The following is a 16817-nucleotide window of genomic DNA, read 5'->3' as shown; positions in this document are numbered from 1 at the left end:
CAAGTGGATGTCCCCTTGTTATTTCTGCTGGAGAGCATGGTCTTAAACTTGTCAATATACTTTTGTCAGCAGACTCTACTTCATACAAATTTTAGCTGTAGCAAAAGGAGAGGGTACAGAGTAATAGAAAAGTTATAGGCTTAACTTACAACTTTGGAAAACTCAGCAGTGGCCACAGAACTGGAAAAGGTGTTTTCATTCCAATCCCAAAGAAAGGCAATGCCAAAGAATGTTCAAACTACTGCACAATTGCACTCATCTCACTTGCTAACAAAGTAATGCTCAAAGTTCTCCAAGCCAGGCTTCAACAGTATGTGAACTTAGAGATGTTCAAGCTGGATTTAGAAAAGGCAGAGGAACCAGAGATCAAATTGCCAACATTCACTGGATCATCGAAAAAGCAAAAGAGTTCCAGAAAAATATCTGCTTCTGTTTTATTAACTACACCAAAGCCTTCGACTGTGTGGATCAAAACAAACTGGAAAATTCTTAAAGGAGATGAGAATACCAGACCACCTTACCTGCCTCTTGAGAAATCTGTATGCAGGTCAAGAAGCAAGAGTTAGAACTGGACGTGGAACAGCGGACTGGTTCCAAACAGAGAAAGGAATACATCAAGGCTGTATATTGTCACCCTGCTTATTTAAGTTATATGCGGAGTATATCATGTGAAATGTCAGGCTGGATGAAGCACAAGCTGGAATCAAGATTGCCGGGAGAAATATCAATAACCTCAGATATGCGGATGATACCACCCTTATATAAGGCAGAAAGCCAAGAGGAACTAAAGAGCCTCTTGATGAAAGTGAAAGAGGAGAGTGAAAAAGTTGGCTTAAAACTGAACATTCAGAAAACTAAGATCATAGCATCCAGTCCCATCATTTCATGGCATAGATGGGGAAACAATGCAAACAGTGACAGACTTTATTTTTTTGGGCTCCAAAATAACTGTAGATGGTGATTGCAGCCATGGAATTAAAAAGATGCTTGCTCCTTTAAAGAAAATCTATGACCAACCTAGACAGCATATTAAAAAGCAGAGACATTACTTTGCTGACAAAGGTCCAAATAGTCAAGGCTATGGTTTTTCCAGTAATCATGTATGGATGTGAGAGATGGAATATAAAGCTGAGTACTGAAGAATCGATGCTTTTGAACTGTGGTGTTGGAGAGTCCCTTGGACTGCAAGATCAAACCAGTCCATCCTAAAGGAGATCAGCCCTGAATATTCATTGGAAGGACTGATGCTGAAGCTGAAACTCTAATACTTTGGTCACCTGATTTGAAGAAGTGACTCATTGGAAAAGACCCTGATGCTGGGAAAGATTGAGGGCAGGAGGAGAAGGGATGGCAGAGGATGAGATGGTTGGATGGCATCACTGACTTGATGGACATGAGTTTGAGTAAGCTCCAGGAGTTGGTGATGGACAGGGGAGCCTGACGTGCTGCAGTCCATGGGGTTGCAAAGAGTCGGACACGACTGAGCGACTGAACTGAAATGACTGATAGGCGTTAACACTGGCTGAAACTGAAAAATACAGAAACAGTGCTGGGACGAGGCCTCGAACTAGTGCTGAGCACAGTGTACCAGCCCCTGGTGCTTCTTTCAGAAAGTTTCACCTGCATCCAGCTCTTTCCACTGTTTTCAATGGTGTGGTGCAGACACTGGCCAGCAGCACCTCAAAGAGGAAAACTGTCTAAGTTTTTAATAGTACTATTTTGCTAGTGTCATCATTTGAATCAACCATCAGCCGCTTTGTAGTATTTCTCTATTGGCTTATTAAGAGATGATATATCCTGTATGCTGTTGGCTTGTAACATAACTCTCACAATGAACCTCTGTTAAGTAAATTATTGGCGAAGACAGTCTCTGAAACAACCAGCAAACAATTTGCTGAAACAATTTATCTCCTCAGGAGATAAGTTATCCTTAACAAAATTTCAGTCATAATCATGGTTATCACTAAAGACTGTTTCTCTGTTTCTAAACTTTACATAGATGAAATCTAACTGTGTATATTCTTTTATGATATGCTTCTCCACTGAATACTGTATTTATGAGACTTATCATGTGTTAACTTGTAAAGCATTTTTTGAGGTTGATGTACATTTTCCAAATTAATTTAGTAATTCCCTTTTTTATTTTTTTTGAAGTAAGTATGTATAAAAAATAAATGTGCACACCATTAGACTACCATTTTGGGAATTCTCTGGTGGTCTGGTGGTTAGAATTCTGCCCTTTCACTGATGAGGGTGTGGATTTGATCCCTGGTAGGGTCTAAGATCTCAATAAGCCATGTGGCATGATAAAAACAAAACAAAAAAATCCCCATTTTCCTGTGATAACCATAATGGAAAAGAGTGTAAAGAAAGAATGTATGTATGTGTATAACTGAACTTAAATAAAAATTTTAAGAAGGTTATCACTTTTCCTCAGGTTTCAATCTCATAGAAATGTAAGTTTTGCGAAGAGTGCCTTCTTCCAGGATGCATTAGGGTCTGGCTGTCAGCATGGAGGCACCGAGTGATCTCAGTAGAGAGGGGCCAACAAGGCAGCTTCGTGTCACTGCCTGTGGATAGAACTGAGGGACTGGTCTTCCTAGGATAAACAGTTCACAGCAGATTCTGCCAGCCTGTGGACCTATCTCTAACTTCCACAGTGAGCTTAAAATTATCTGAGAAAGACTTATATCTCATTGAAAGAAGTATTTGGATACAAAAGTCCTTGGTACAAGACAGCCAGACATGACTCATATTAAAAAGAAAAAAAAATTCATCTGTGTATGAATTTTATGGTGTTATCATAAATACATTCATGCTGTATCACACATTCTATTAAGAAGCACTGTCAATCACCAGCTCTCTCTGCAGACTGGCACCCCACCTGATTGCCTCGCACTACATCAGGACCTTGACGGCACCAGAGGACCAGGCTCCTGTGGGCCTGGCCTGCCATGAGGGCCCGGCGGTTCACTGCACTCGGAACTCCAAGTTTTCTTTAAAGAGCGTATCCAAAACTCTCCACGGGCTTAATTTTTCCTTCCACGTTAAAAAATACAGCAAAAAGACGAAAACCTGAATAATAAAGTGAGAAATCAGGGAACTCTGTAACAATGGTGATTTTACATAAAAAATTATTTGAAGGATTCACTATATCCTGAGACAATTCAGAAGGTAGTAAAATCTTCAAAATCTGTTACTAGAAGTTTCTAATCTTAAAATTACATTAAAATTGGACACTAAAGTCATGTTCTTGAAAAAAAAAAAAAAAGGTGTGATTTCAATGAAATGGTGTCAATGAAAGAGCACCTCTGAAAATTCTCTCCTCCATCAGGTTAAGAGAAAACTGACAAAAATTCTCAGAAGCAACTTTTTTAAAACTCAGTCATTTCCCAGAAAACACCACACGCAAGGCAGTCCTGGACAGGACTCCGCTCTCTCATGGACCAAGAAGCCTTTTCCCGGGGGTGTTTGTTGAGATAATTACAAGCAACTGTATAATTCTGTGGCTGCCTGAGATGACGGACAACTGTTGGGACTAATTCAAAAGCTTAAAGGGAAATGAGATGCTCAGAGGGGCTCTGAAAGCTGTCATATTCCTGGACGTCAGCCACACATGTCGCGGGGCTGAACGCATCCTCACGGAAAACCTGGGCACTTACCCATGGCTGAGCCTGAGGCTCTGTGCGGCAGGAAGTTCTTTCGGAAATGAAAAACTCGTTGTACAACACCTTCTCTAATTAGTAGTCAGCCAGCAGCACGACCTTGGGGAGCCACCCTACCCTCCTGAACGTCTCAACTTTCTGACTGGATTGAAGCTGTGTATGTGGGCGCCCATATGTTTAGGTCAAAGTATGTGTGTGTGAGAGAACACGAATGTGGCTGTTCATGGATGGACTTGAGATGAACAAAGACGGCTCAGAAACTACAAATGTCTGCATGCATATTTGCACTTTTTCATCTGATTTCATCAGATACAGGAGTCAATTACTCAAAAATAGTTATGAATGATTAATAAGACCAGATCTCTGGTAGGCCTTTTACAGTAGTGAATTCTAAGGAAAGAAGATTTAGAAGCCACATACATACATACACACGCATACACATGTATTTGCTATAAGTGAGTAGAGGCCTCTTAATATTGTCTATGTGTGTTTATTTTACAGAAGAAAGATGAAAGAAGGATAGTAGCCAGAAAGATAAGAATAATAAAATTAAACATACACAAGTTAATCACATAAAAGATGCGGAAATATATTCAAATAATTGCAAGCCTATAATAAACAGTATAAATTAGATTACTTCATATTGAATTTTTTATCTGTAGGTTTAATATATTATTTCTGTTCTAACCCCAAATTTTATTCATGAAAAATTAAGACCAACTTTAAGAAGCTTCAATATTCACCTTTATTATTTATAAAAAAAAATTAAGGTATCAGAGTGCATATGGTGTGCTGCGATCTTGGTTTTGCACATTTATTCACGTTGTTTACATTATTTCAACTGTAATAAACAAACCATAGGGTATCTTTACAATACCTGATACAGATTTAAGCTGTCTGGCACTTATACATGTATTTTGGTTCATTCTGATGCTCTGCACGTCAAGAGATACTAAGAATGATTGGCCTGAAAGAACTCCCAGATGAAGAGTGATTGAAGCAGTTATCTGCTCCAGCAATAGCCACGCATTTATTTGTGCCGGTTTTATTTTTTCCCCTTAATTGAATGTAAACGTTTGCCAAAAAAAAGAAAAAAAATCTGGAAATGAAGTTCTGTTACTTTTTAGTCCAATAAATAATTTAGCTACGCTTAATGTAGCTTTTTTAAGGCCTTCATACCATTCAAAAAAATTAAGTCAACCATGTTAAAACCCTGTTCATTTATAAAATAAAAAATAGAATTTTACAGGTTTGCAGTTAAAAGTTACTGTTCAAATCCTCTCATGCATGTAAGAGCTGCAACCCAACTGAAAGTCCTTGGTGCTGGCACCCAGGGCACAGCCCGCTGCCAGCAATGTGAGGCATTAAGAAAACACCATGATGTCAGAGGTCTAGATTTACATGTATTAAGCCACACGCCAGCAAATTCTCTGATAAATACACATCATTTTAATAATCAGTATTTGATAGCGGATGAAAACATGCATTAGACTAAAAATGCCACAGATTTGCTTTTATATCCATTCACTATAAAACCTTCTTTTTTAAAATGTAAAGTCTTGGTTCCTATCTTAGAATACACAATAATCAGGAGGATACATGATGGGGAGCCAGTTTTCAGTAAAAGACGCACAATGGGTCCATCCAAGCAGCTTCATCAGCTGTAATAAAACATGAAAATAATAAAACATACAAAAATACTATTAAAAAATAGATGTTCCAAGCTCAGAATTTAGGGTAAATTCTGTGTTAAATACGTAGCAATAATAAAGAAGTAGCAGGTAGAACTTTCCTTCCATCCAACCCACCATCAACCCACCCACCCACCTTCCTTCCTACTAACCAGTGTTCTTCATGACCAACTAGTCTACCAACTTTCCTACCAACCAACCTGAAAGTGAAAGTTGCTCAGTCATCTCCGACTCTTTGCAACCCCATGGACTATATAGTCCATGGACTTCTCCAGGCCAGAATACTGGAGTGGGCAGCCTTTCCCTTCTCCAGGGGATCTTCCCAACCCAGGGATCGAACCCAGGTCTCTCACATTGCAGGCGGATTCTTTACCATCTGAGCCACTAGGGAAGCCCAAGAATACTGGAGTGGGTAGCCTATCCCTTCTCCAGGGGATCTTCCTGACCCAGGAATAGAACCGGGGTCTCCTGCATTGCAGGTGGATTCTTTACCAACTGAGCTGCCAGGGAAGCCCACCAACCAACCTCCCTGGTGATTATCACCATCCAGGGAGACTTTCCTGCTTCCCTCCCGTCTTCTTCCCCATCAACATGACTTGACCTGCTCCTTTCTTCCTTCCCATCCTAGCTTCCCTGCTCTAGGTGTTAGGAAAAAGCATTCAACAAAGTCACTTCCCACTTGCAAGAAACTTATGTTCTGTTCAGGAAAGTAAAAAGCTATTGAACAGATGAATAAATAAGTAAATAATTAAGAATATATCCGGTATATAGTAAAAATAAAATTTGCTGTTAATGCAGACTGGGAGGGGGTGGGTGTCAGTCACACAGACAGGGGAAGCAGAGGGCGGACGTGAGCGACATGAGAATGAGACGTGAGACATCGGTGAGCTGGGCGGGGGAGAATGGCAGCAGCAGGACCCCCTGGGCCTCACGAGCCACGGGGGATGTGGATAGTACTCTGAATGTGACGGAGCTTCAGCCCGAGGGTATGAAGCTGTCCTTTCCAGCTGCTGTGTGGAGAACAGACAGCCGGTGAGCGGACAGAGACAAGGTGTGTAATGTGCCCTGCTGAGCGAGTCTGGGTAGACGGCTGGCTTCACAAGTACAAGCGCTGGGTTTAGAGAGTCCGTGACAGGACGATACTACTAGCTGGTTCCAGGAAGAGCTCCCTCCACCTCCTCGAAGCTCTGCACACGTGAACTGAGATCTAACAGGGCTTCCCTGGTGGCTCAGAGGTACACAATCCGCCTGCCAACGCGGGAGACGAGGGACGGATTCCCGATCTGGGAGGACCCCACCTGCCTCGCAGCAGCTAAGCTGATGTGCGCCACAACCACCAGGCCTGTGCCCCAGAGCCTGGGAACTGCAACTGCTGAGGCCTGTGCGCCCTGGAGCCCCTGCTCTGCGACAAGAGACGCCACCACGATGAGAAGCCCGCTCAGCGCAACCACAGAGGAGCCCTCAATCACGGCAACTCAACAACAGCCCACACAGCAATGAAGATTCCCAAGGTAATAAAAACATTTTTTGATAAAACAAAAATTTCAAATGTTTTATAATCTGAACTGACTTGGTAAAGATACACAGAAGAGGTCCAAGAGAAAAGGTAAGCTATAGTTTACCAAAAACGGCCACAGGTGAGTTTTTACTGCCACCTGAAATATGAAGACCAGGCCCCTGGCCGCCTTGGCGTGACCAGCTCTCAACTGTCATCTACCTTTTTGGCATAAACTAATCATGTTGGTCCAAAGACAAGATGAGGCTGAAACAATTTCTTCAGAATTCACCAAGTTTCTACACTTGACATTTAACTTGTGCAGAAAGCTCAGGCACAGAACTTGCTTGCATATAAACACATGGTAAAATAAAAAATGGCCTATCCTTTTAAATGACAAAGCAAATCAAACAGACTCTAAAAGCTCAACCATTTTGGCTCTGAGCCAACATGTATTTAAAGAGAATTATTTGTTTCCTTCGTAAAGGAAACCTATCTTCTAACTACACAATATTTGCAACACATTTTGCCTGTGTTGAAAACACTAGAGGCTAAATATAGGTTTTCTAGACAGGAGTGAAAAATGTTAAAAAAAAAAGTAAACAGCTTACTATCTTTCATGCATTTATAGTGTATTTCCCATCACGTTAATTAGACTAATAATTAAAAGTCACGATGAAGCTGGTGTTATCCTGTCACCACGAGGCTTCTGTCTTGCCACTAACGACACTGAAACGACACTCCACATTGCTGATTTAAGTACTGAGTACAAGTCACTTACTTGAATACAGTTTTTCCAGTTTTCTTTTGTTGGTTTTTCTTCTACAAGTTTGGTTGCAAATTTAAGGCCTCTCCCATACATTTTATTCACTAATGCATGTTTGTATGCAAATGTCAAAACCTAGGATATAAAACAAGATACAGCTTATCTACAAAATAGTTTACAATTTAAGCTATTGCTTTAATAATGAAAGAACTGAAGCATTAACAGAAGTGTAATTTTTCAAATGAACATATCACATCAAGCCAATTTTTGAAACTTTTTAAAAGAACAATTGGTGTCTTTAAAAGACCGGAGTATTGCAAAGAACAGATAATTGATTGGGGGAATAAAGCTATTATGATAAATCATTAGCAGTTACTTGTAACCATTTATTTTTTCCTGCCTCAGTAGACCATGTTTTGTCAAGACCCTTCACTATGACCCATCCATCTTGGGTGGCCCTGCATGGCATGGCTGATGGCTTCATTCAATGACACAAGCCCCTTCAGCACAAGGCTGTCATCCATGAAAGGGGTTTATATGCAATAGTCTCTACTTTTAGAATGTGGAGAATGTCCTCAAAGAAAGGAACCCACTCCCATTTATATGTACTCTAGAGTCAAGCAAAGGGTTCAACACCCGTTGCTACAAACACAGTAAACAGATAGGTAATAAAATGCAGAAGCAGCCCTGAATGACAGAAGCACTATGGCAAGAAGAGAATTACTGTAACAATTTTACTGTGACGCTCAAGTGTTTAGCCAGGTTCTTACTCATCTTTTCCCAGCAGCAAGTGCCGTGTCTGGCACACGGCAGACATGTGGTAGCTGCTGCAGTAACAGTGAGTATTGCTGATGCCCATCCGGGCTCTCAACACTCACTCCTGAGAGCCTGCGGGAGCCCACAGCCCACATCAGAAGCCAGCCACCCGCCTTGGCCCGCACGGTCAGCGCTGCAGGGGCAGGCCTGGCTCAAGCTCCAGGCGCTGATTCCATATCTAAATTCTTAACCTCTGGGGCTGACTCCTTCAGTCTCCAGAACGCAACTGAGTTCCTTCTCTAACCACACTTCTGTCCTCAGGAGGAAAACCCTGGTGGACAGGAAGAATTTCCTCCTACTTCCATCCAGAGGTCGTTACTACTAATTACCATAGCTGTTCTTGAAAACAAGCATCTGTCTGCTTAAAACAAACAAACAAAAATCAACAACACACCCAAGAGTCTGTGCTGGGTAAGAAGCATTCCACTGACTTCATTTCCTTTATGTCCAGGAAAAAGACAGGCTGACCGCTCCTGCAGTTACATAATCTCTACCCTAAGAATTATGGCTGAGCGCCAGAAGGGATTTAAAATGCTTCTATAATGAAAATCCAAAAAGCTCATCCAGGTTGCTTTTTCTAAAACTAGGTTTTAAAAACTGGTCAGCTATAAATCGAGGTGGTATCTCCTCAGCAGTTAGAGCCTGGAGGGAAATAACACACACCGGAACTAACCAGAATACCCTCACCTCCAACCCTGACAAGCGAGCATGTGGACAGGTGTGGGAGGCAGAAGACAGCTCCCAGGTGCCTCAGTTTGGGTTCCTACGTAAACAGCGTGACCCGAGCCTCCAGCTCCATATATACTCTCCAACTCTTTCCAAACTAGCGTGGCCACTGGTAACCATGCACACAGACAGAACAACGGTCAAGTGGTTTTCAAAGCCGGGAAGCCAGGGGGACACCTTGCTAGGACCATGGCTTCTTCAGAGCCCAGCTCAGCTTCCATCCATGTACTCTGTCCTCTCTGGTCGGCCTGCTGGGCCCCCAAGAGAGGCCTGGGACACATCCTCAAGAGCTGGGCCCAAACAAAAAGCAGAAAGGGTACCTTATTGTCAAAAAGATCGGTCCATTTAGTCGTCTCCCAGAAGGTCTCCGTCAGAGAGTCCAGGGTGCTCTCTCCTTCCTCCTCTCGCCCCTCTGAGTCGCTCGACACGGCACCATCTTGATCCTGGGCCTGGAGAAGGTGGTCAGCCAGGGCGCAGCCTTTCCGGCAGAGCGCATCTACCAGCGTCGACTTCTGCTTGTCCATGTCACTGCACACCAAGCCCAGAACAGTCCACAGGTCAGTAACACAGCATTAAGAACACAGCCTTATCTGAGATTAAACTCATGCACCTTTCGCCTGAGCTTTACAACACAGCAACATCGTATAGCCCTGGATAGATGTTTGCTGGTGTGACAACATAAGCCATGTATTCACACGCACGGATTACATGAGTGGGGTCGCTGTACTTGGTTGAAGCAGCCATAGGCAACAGAGGGGAGAGTGCTGGGTTCTAAATTCTGTTGGCTACAGAAGTCTTAGAACAGCATCTTCTAAGTGTTTAGGCTTCTCGTAAATATCACTTATTACATATTTCTGTAGTTGTGAACTTCTGTACATGCGCAGAAATGCAACGCTTACTCTGCATGTGCCAGCAAGTGTTCTCAGTATTCTAACGTATTAACTCATCTATACTCAGAATAATTCTGTGAGTAAGCGACCACCAATGGCCCCTCATTTTCCACAGGAGGAAACTGAGGCACAAAGCGATCAGGCCATCTGTTCAAGGCCCCAGCCAGGAAGTGGCAGGGCCAGGACTCAGCTCCGCGGTTGGTCCCGCCACTGCTGCTCCCATTCCCAAGGTCCCCTGCTTTCCAGGCAGGCGTCTCTGTTTTTGGATGTATTCCAAGTGCCCAGAATAATGCCTGGCACGGAACACTCAATAAACCGTTGTTGAAGAATGAAACGCAGTAACTGCCTACACTCTGGGGAACAGCGTGCGCTTCAGAAAGCTTGCTTACTTGAGGCACCCTGTCCAACTCGTGCGCAAACAAGGACTAAAGTGCTCAGATGACGACCAGAAGGCACTCAAACACAGGACGGACAGGCTGTCTAATGATAAGGAGGATTCTGAAGGATGCAGAGTGAAACGTGCCCCATATAAAATCCACAGACTACCAAGTCAACAGTAATCAGTACAATAGACAACTAAAACGAGAAGGGAAAAAACCCCCAAACAACGCAGTAACCTGCTACAACCTAAGCTACCCACCTTGATACATTTGCAATGCAGATGAAATTATGCCGAAAAGATGCCAAAGAGTTTATCAGCAAAGAGTTTCAAAGTTTTAAAAGAGCCCACTCTTACATCTTTTCATGGAGACGTTTCCAGGGACCTGACATGCTTGGTCACTCTGGACTTGAGAACAGAAGGACGGATGGGCTTGGGGCAACTATGCAGCTTTTTATTTAATGGGGTCCCCTCACCCCCAACCTTGTAGATGCTGGGCAGCATCTGGAACGTCTCAGGAGTATTTCACTTGTGCTCACAGTAACTCCAGGAGTCAGGCACAGGCACGGCGCCCACTCTGTGAAGAAGCAGGGCCGTGGAACAAGAAGGGGCAAGCATGGCAGGGTCTGGACATCTGGTCACCCATGGCATCCTGACCGACTGTGCCTGCTGCCCCAAGAAGGGCTGGAGGACGCAGAGGGTGGAGGCCAGGCTGGGGGGAGGCTGTGCTGGACAAGCCGGGCCTGGATTAGGTCACCTGTAAGATGCCCTGCTATTTCCACATTTTCTGATCCAACAGTTCAGATTCCATATATCTGGAATATTCTTTTCCTCCCCTCTTCCGAGAACTGACCTGCTCAGATTAAATACATATCATTCCATGAGGTTTTTCCCTCCTCGAAAAAAAAAAGTCAGCTCTCCTTCCCATAAGCGTTCACAATTTAAAATACTTCTTCTCTCAGTCACATTCTATCTCACCATTTCATCTTCCATATTAGACAGTACATTTTCTAAGAGTAGAGACTGTCTGGTTCTTTCTTTTTTTAACATTCCTCTCAAGGGTGTCCCAAGCAGTGTTTGCTCAATAAACACCTCTGAATCAAATTTAGTTAGGGACTGATAAAGGTGGCAACAGATACATTTGAGGAAGCAACTTCAATCAGACACTTTAGTGGCCAGAGTAAATTGTAGTCTAAATGTAATTAAAACTTAGTATTAGATCACCTAAAAAAAACAGAATTTTTAAGATTACAAAATGGCTGTCTTACAATTGTTGACACAAGTGACTTAAGTGAAAAAGCAGTTTTGCATGGAAATGAGAAATTAATGCTCCTAGGAATCCCTTGTACATAACTGGCAGCTACACTGTCCACTATTATTATTTTTTTAAACACCCAAAACATTTTGTATTGGGATATAAGTCAATTCCACTATAATTAGTAACAAGAACATAGCAATGTTTCAAGAAGGCTCCGTGGAAGGATGCTGACAATGGCCAACCACCTATCTTGCAAACATTTTATTCTGCTTGAAAACTGCTGCTTGTAAGATTCATAAGACCTTTATCAGCAGTATGAATGATGTAATGCCAAGAGCTCCAGCAGTTTACCATCAAGCATTTTGTATTTAAAAAAAAATCCTGACTGCAGCAGGTGGAATCTCGAAAGGAAATGACCGTCCTTTCAGGCAGTCTGCACAGTTTCTGTTTATTAGTTTATAGCAACTCTAAGAGGAGGTGGGACTTTCTACCCTTGTCAGTTAAGGACCCTGGGGTTGGAAACAAACCCAGGCTACAGAGGAAGAAGTGATCCTGGACGATCCATCAGGAGATGAAGGCAGGAGCTCACGACGGGTAGACCGTCACAGCAGCACGTGGAAACACTCTCACATGGAGGGAAACTAATAAACGCACAAATCTGGCTTCACTAGTTTTACATATCACACTAGGGTTTATTACGGCTAAACTATAATCCCCCTTCTCAAGTATTTCTGTCAACCAGTTTCATAAAACTGAGGTTGCTAGATAATAGTTTTAAGCTAATTTTCTTTTCATTTTATTAAGCGTTACAAGCTGAATTTGGAGTATGTCATACTATTATTCGTCAATAAAAGGTTGAAAAATTAGTTTTATAGGCTGCTATGTGCTTCTCCATATGTCCAGTTCACACAAACCCCCAAATGGCTGGACTGTGTGATGACAGTCACTCTAATCTCTCCACCACGACAGCACCTGATGGTGGAGAAAGCCAATGACTTTGCTTTTTCTTAAACGACTAGAGAAAACTACCACCAAATATTTAAGGATGGAGTATCCCCAACCTGATAACTCCCAACGATAAGGATATAAACAAATACCAGAAAAGGAGGATATTTTCAATAACCAAAAAAAGTCACCAAGAAATGAGATGCAAGAAAGAGTATTTACTGGTTAGGTACTTTTTTATAATAGCTGCATCAGGCCTGGGGTCAGTCTTCATCGCAATATAAACTGCTAGGGCTGTTTGATCTATGTGAGAAATTACAGCATTTGCAGCTTCAACAATTTCGTTCAGTCTTTTCATTCGTTCCTGAGGAGGAAAGAGAAGAATAAATAAGAAAAAGGAAGTATCTCTGAGCAGCCAGACTCTGAGGAGTGACAACCGCAGTGGTGCAGGAGCAGGCGGGCTGCAGGCCAGGGCCGGGTGCCACCTCCCGGAGTGACCTTCCTGACCACCAGCACCTCTAGAGAACCTGAGCGCAGACGGGAAAATACCTGCCCCTAAACTCCCAGCCAGCAATGAACAGTAAGACTCAGCCAGAGACCAAGCTCATAGAGACGTAAAGTGTTTTCTCCAAGGCAACCCCTTTCCCGGGTATCTTATCAAGACTTAAGAAATGTGATTGGCTATGTTACCCTGGTTGCACACCACACGCAAACAGGAGTAAGAAAAGCACTAGCTGATGAGTCTCACTTTGAGGACTGCAGTGTGGCGGCCCCAGGAATCTGCTCCCATCGGTACCTTCTGGCTCACGCTCAACCCTTCAGGACTCTGAGCTGATCAGGGCTATAAGCACCGTCTACAGCCACGGCTCCCAGCGGGAGCCGGTCCAGTCAAGACAGCTGGGAGCTAGGACAATCAAACACACAGGAGGATCACTCTGCTTCTGCTGCAGCTGCTCAGGCTTCCAGGAGGCCAGGACCACTGCCTTCTGCTTCCAGCTGTTTTCGGGTCAAGGTGAACAGAGCAATCCTTAGGGTTTCCTATCTCCTCTTTCTCCCATTGACCGAACAAGACCAGCTAAGAATATTCGTTCAACCAAATGATATAGTAATGGCCAAGTCCAGAGCTTTAGGAAAATAGCTCAACAGATCATTCAAGGTGAGGAAACATGTTTTCAGTCACCAGGAAGAGATGATCAGGACTGGATCTTTATTTCAAATGCAAACATTATATAATACTGCAAGCAAAGTAATACACTCATAGTAAAAAATAAGCATGCCCAACCTTTTCAGCATCCAACTGATGAAGTCGTGCAACGTACAAAGGAAGGTAATTAGGGTACGTTTCCTTCAATTCATTATAAATGTCACTAGAATCCAGCCTATGGAAATAAGAAAGAAACAGTCATTATTTAGTTCTTTTAGAAAGAAAAATATCTGTCACTCCTATTTAATACTGTTTTGAAGCTCCAGTCAATATCCTAATGCATCGATCTGAAATATAATTATTGACAAAGATTTACAGGTAGTATAAATCCATGTCTCTAGAAAACCAAAAGAATAAAACTGAAAATTATTTCAATTATGAGTTCAGTAAGATGGCTGGATAAAAATAAGCATCAACAGCTTTCCTACATACCAGCTACAACTCAATTTATTAAAAGGAAGCAGGAAAAATTCAAAAAGAGTTAAGATGAAAAGATCTAGAAAGGTCTAAGATCTACAAAGAAGGAAAATTTACACTTTCTTGAAAAATCTGAAGTCTTGAATGAGTACAGAGACAAATGTTGCATGTTCCCGGCTAGGGAAGCTGAGTAAACTATATTCTTGCTGATTATATGTTGGGAGGAACAGCAGCTGAGGTTGGGGTTTGCCACACTGGGTGTGATGTCACTGCTTCCCAGCGCGGGCAGGGCCTCGGGGTCTCAGCGGTGCCCGGCCGGGCAGACCCTCCGCTTCAAAATCAGGGGCTGAGCAGGAAGGAGTCCCTGCCTCTCAACCAAATTCACCCAGGACTTGGCCTCAGCAACTGCTGTTCCTCCATTGTCTGCGTGTTCCCAGGATCATTTCCAGATGCCTGAAAATGTGGTTTTAAATTTGCTCATAACCAAACTGTAACTGGAAAACCAGGATCCGCCCACCTGCTACGTGTATAAACACAGAGACAGGTAACGACGGGACACTGATGATCTCCGCAGAGCGGGCAAACGGTGACAGGTTTTCTTTGCACCTTCCAATAAAGTTCCCTTCCAAGAGCAAATGAGGATAGGATTAAAATAAAAACTCTCATTACAAAGGGGAATTCAAAAATAAACAGAATTATAGGAAAAATTTAGAAGCACCTGCAATCCTATTCACTGTGGACATTTCTGAATACAGTCTTTGCATATTTACTAAGGGCTGGTGCAGCTGGGAAAAGAGAAGTAAACACTTGGAAGATTCAAAGCCATTTAGAACTTACTTTGTCATCCACTGAATTTTAAGATCTCGTAACGCTTCGGTGAACTCTTCTTTCAGATCTTTCTCTTTTTCCGAGTCTTTTTCCTTGTCCTTGCTGCCGTTCTTAGTCTTTGTTGGAGGAGATATCAGGTAATAATGAACAGGGATTACATCCTGCGGAGAGAGTCTTAAATTAACACGCCTGATTATTTTGCCTACTTAGAAATCTTCACTAGCTGAACAGCACGTTAACACGGGCTGCCCCTGAGCGGTACTACATTGCACTTTGGATTCTAAGGGCCACAATGCATCTCAAGTTCCAATCTGTGATCAAAGTCATTTTCTCCCAAACTTTAGGGAGATGATGCTTCTACTATCTCCTTTAAAACAAAGGAAATAAGGACAAATTTTTCCCCATGTATGTGTATTTGGTATTCTTGGTTTTCTGTGAAAGATTAACTACAAAAAAGTACTGAGCGATCACATTTTATTTCTGAGGAGGGAAATTAATTAGAATTGAAAAAAGGAAAGATCCTCTTTTCTAAGTAAATTTAAAGAGAAATTTCTTTCTTTATTCAACTGAGACCCCAAGACGTGCAAGGTAATTGCTCTAAAACAAAGCAGACAAGGGCCTTCAGCGCTGCGGGAAGACAGCCAACAAATGGGGTAACGGGTGAGTAAATAAACAACTTGGGTAACGACACAGAGTATCAGGAGAACAGACCAGGGTGAGGGCACGGTGTGACAGCTGGGTAAGGGGGGCTGGTGGGGAGCCTGTGTAGACAAAGTTGTTAACAGAGACAGTCTAAGGAGCTGATGTCTGAGCTCATGGAGCCTCAGTGACCTAAATGAGAGAACTGCAATGAACCTAAAGAACCAAAACGAGGCGGGGAAGGAGCACTTGCAGGGACAAGACGAGCAAGGGCAGAAACTTGAGCGGGGGCGGCAAGCGCAGGGCGAGCTGCTGAGACTCGGGCGGTGGCACAGGGAGCCGAGCTGACAGGACACGGTTAGAGAGGACGGGGGTTATTCCGAGCCCAACAGGAGGAGCCGGGCACAAGGCAGTGGCATGATCAAAGATCTGTGCTCTTGGCTGACTAACACTGGATCCTGGATGGATGAACCATTCTGGTTGGCGCTTAAGAACTCTTTAATACGATATTTTGGAGACTGGATGACAGAGGGCAAAAGTGGAGAGAGAGCGGAACAAGTTGGCAAGAAGCCCGGGTTTCCTGACACAGCTTGGAAAGGAAGAATGGCTGAGAGAAGAAATGAACAGACCGGGGATGCCCCGTGAGTGCAGGGCCGATGGTGTCTGCTGGGGTGCTTAAGACGAGGGGCTGGACGAGACCAGCAGGGGTAGAGAGAGGGAAGACAGTGGGCCCTGGTGTGGGCCACAGCGCTCCATCGCGGGGGGACCGTCTGAGGCCACCTGAGAGGTGGCCTCAGACGGGAGAGGGAACTGTCAACCTGGCTGCACAGTGGCCATGGGCACTGACGGGGGAGTGGCTGCAGGGGAGGCGGGCAGGGGGTCGGCAGTGAAGGCCGAGTGAGAGGGAGTCGAGGAGAGAAGGGGAAGTAAACAGGTAGAGATGGTTCTGAGAAGTTCTGCTTTGACGAGAGCCCATGTAACTACCTCGATCTGCATCTATTTCATCAACGTGTACATCTACTCTTGAGAAAAGTTAAAGCGGTGTCTGGGCAATGACAGCCCATGTTATACTTGCTGTTTTTGACCCAATAACTAAGC

At 43.5% G+C, this 16817-nt stretch overlaps 1 protein-coding gene across 1 annotated transcript in view; it reads right to left on the bottom strand.

Moving 5' to 3' along the window:
* Positions 1-4386: 4386 nt before the first annotated feature.
* Positions 4387-16817, bottom strand: part of TPP2 (tripeptidyl peptidase 2) — a 58566-nt gene continuing 46135 nt past the window's right edge. The window contains 6 exon segments of the mRNA XM_027557927.1: positions 4387-5326; positions 7633-7752; positions 9480-9687; positions 12865-12995; positions 13914-14010; positions 15090-15241. Of these exon segments, the coding sequence (XP_027413728.1) occupies positions 5237-5326; positions 7633-7752; positions 9480-9687; positions 12865-12995; positions 13914-14010; positions 15090-15241 (798 nt within the window). The 3' untranslated portion in view covers positions 4387-5236.

Source organism: Bos indicus x Bos taurus, chromosome 12 (genome assembly GCF_003369695.1).
Source record: "Bos indicus x Bos taurus breed Angus x Brahman F1 hybrid chromosome 12, Bos_hybrid_MaternalHap_v2.0, whole genome shotgun sequence".
Lineage (NCBI taxonomy): Eukaryota > Metazoa > Chordata > Mammalia > Artiodactyla > Bovidae > Bos > Bos indicus x Bos taurus.
Note: the sequence above shows the minus strand (reverse complement) of the source record. Positions and strands in the feature narration are given on the sequence as shown.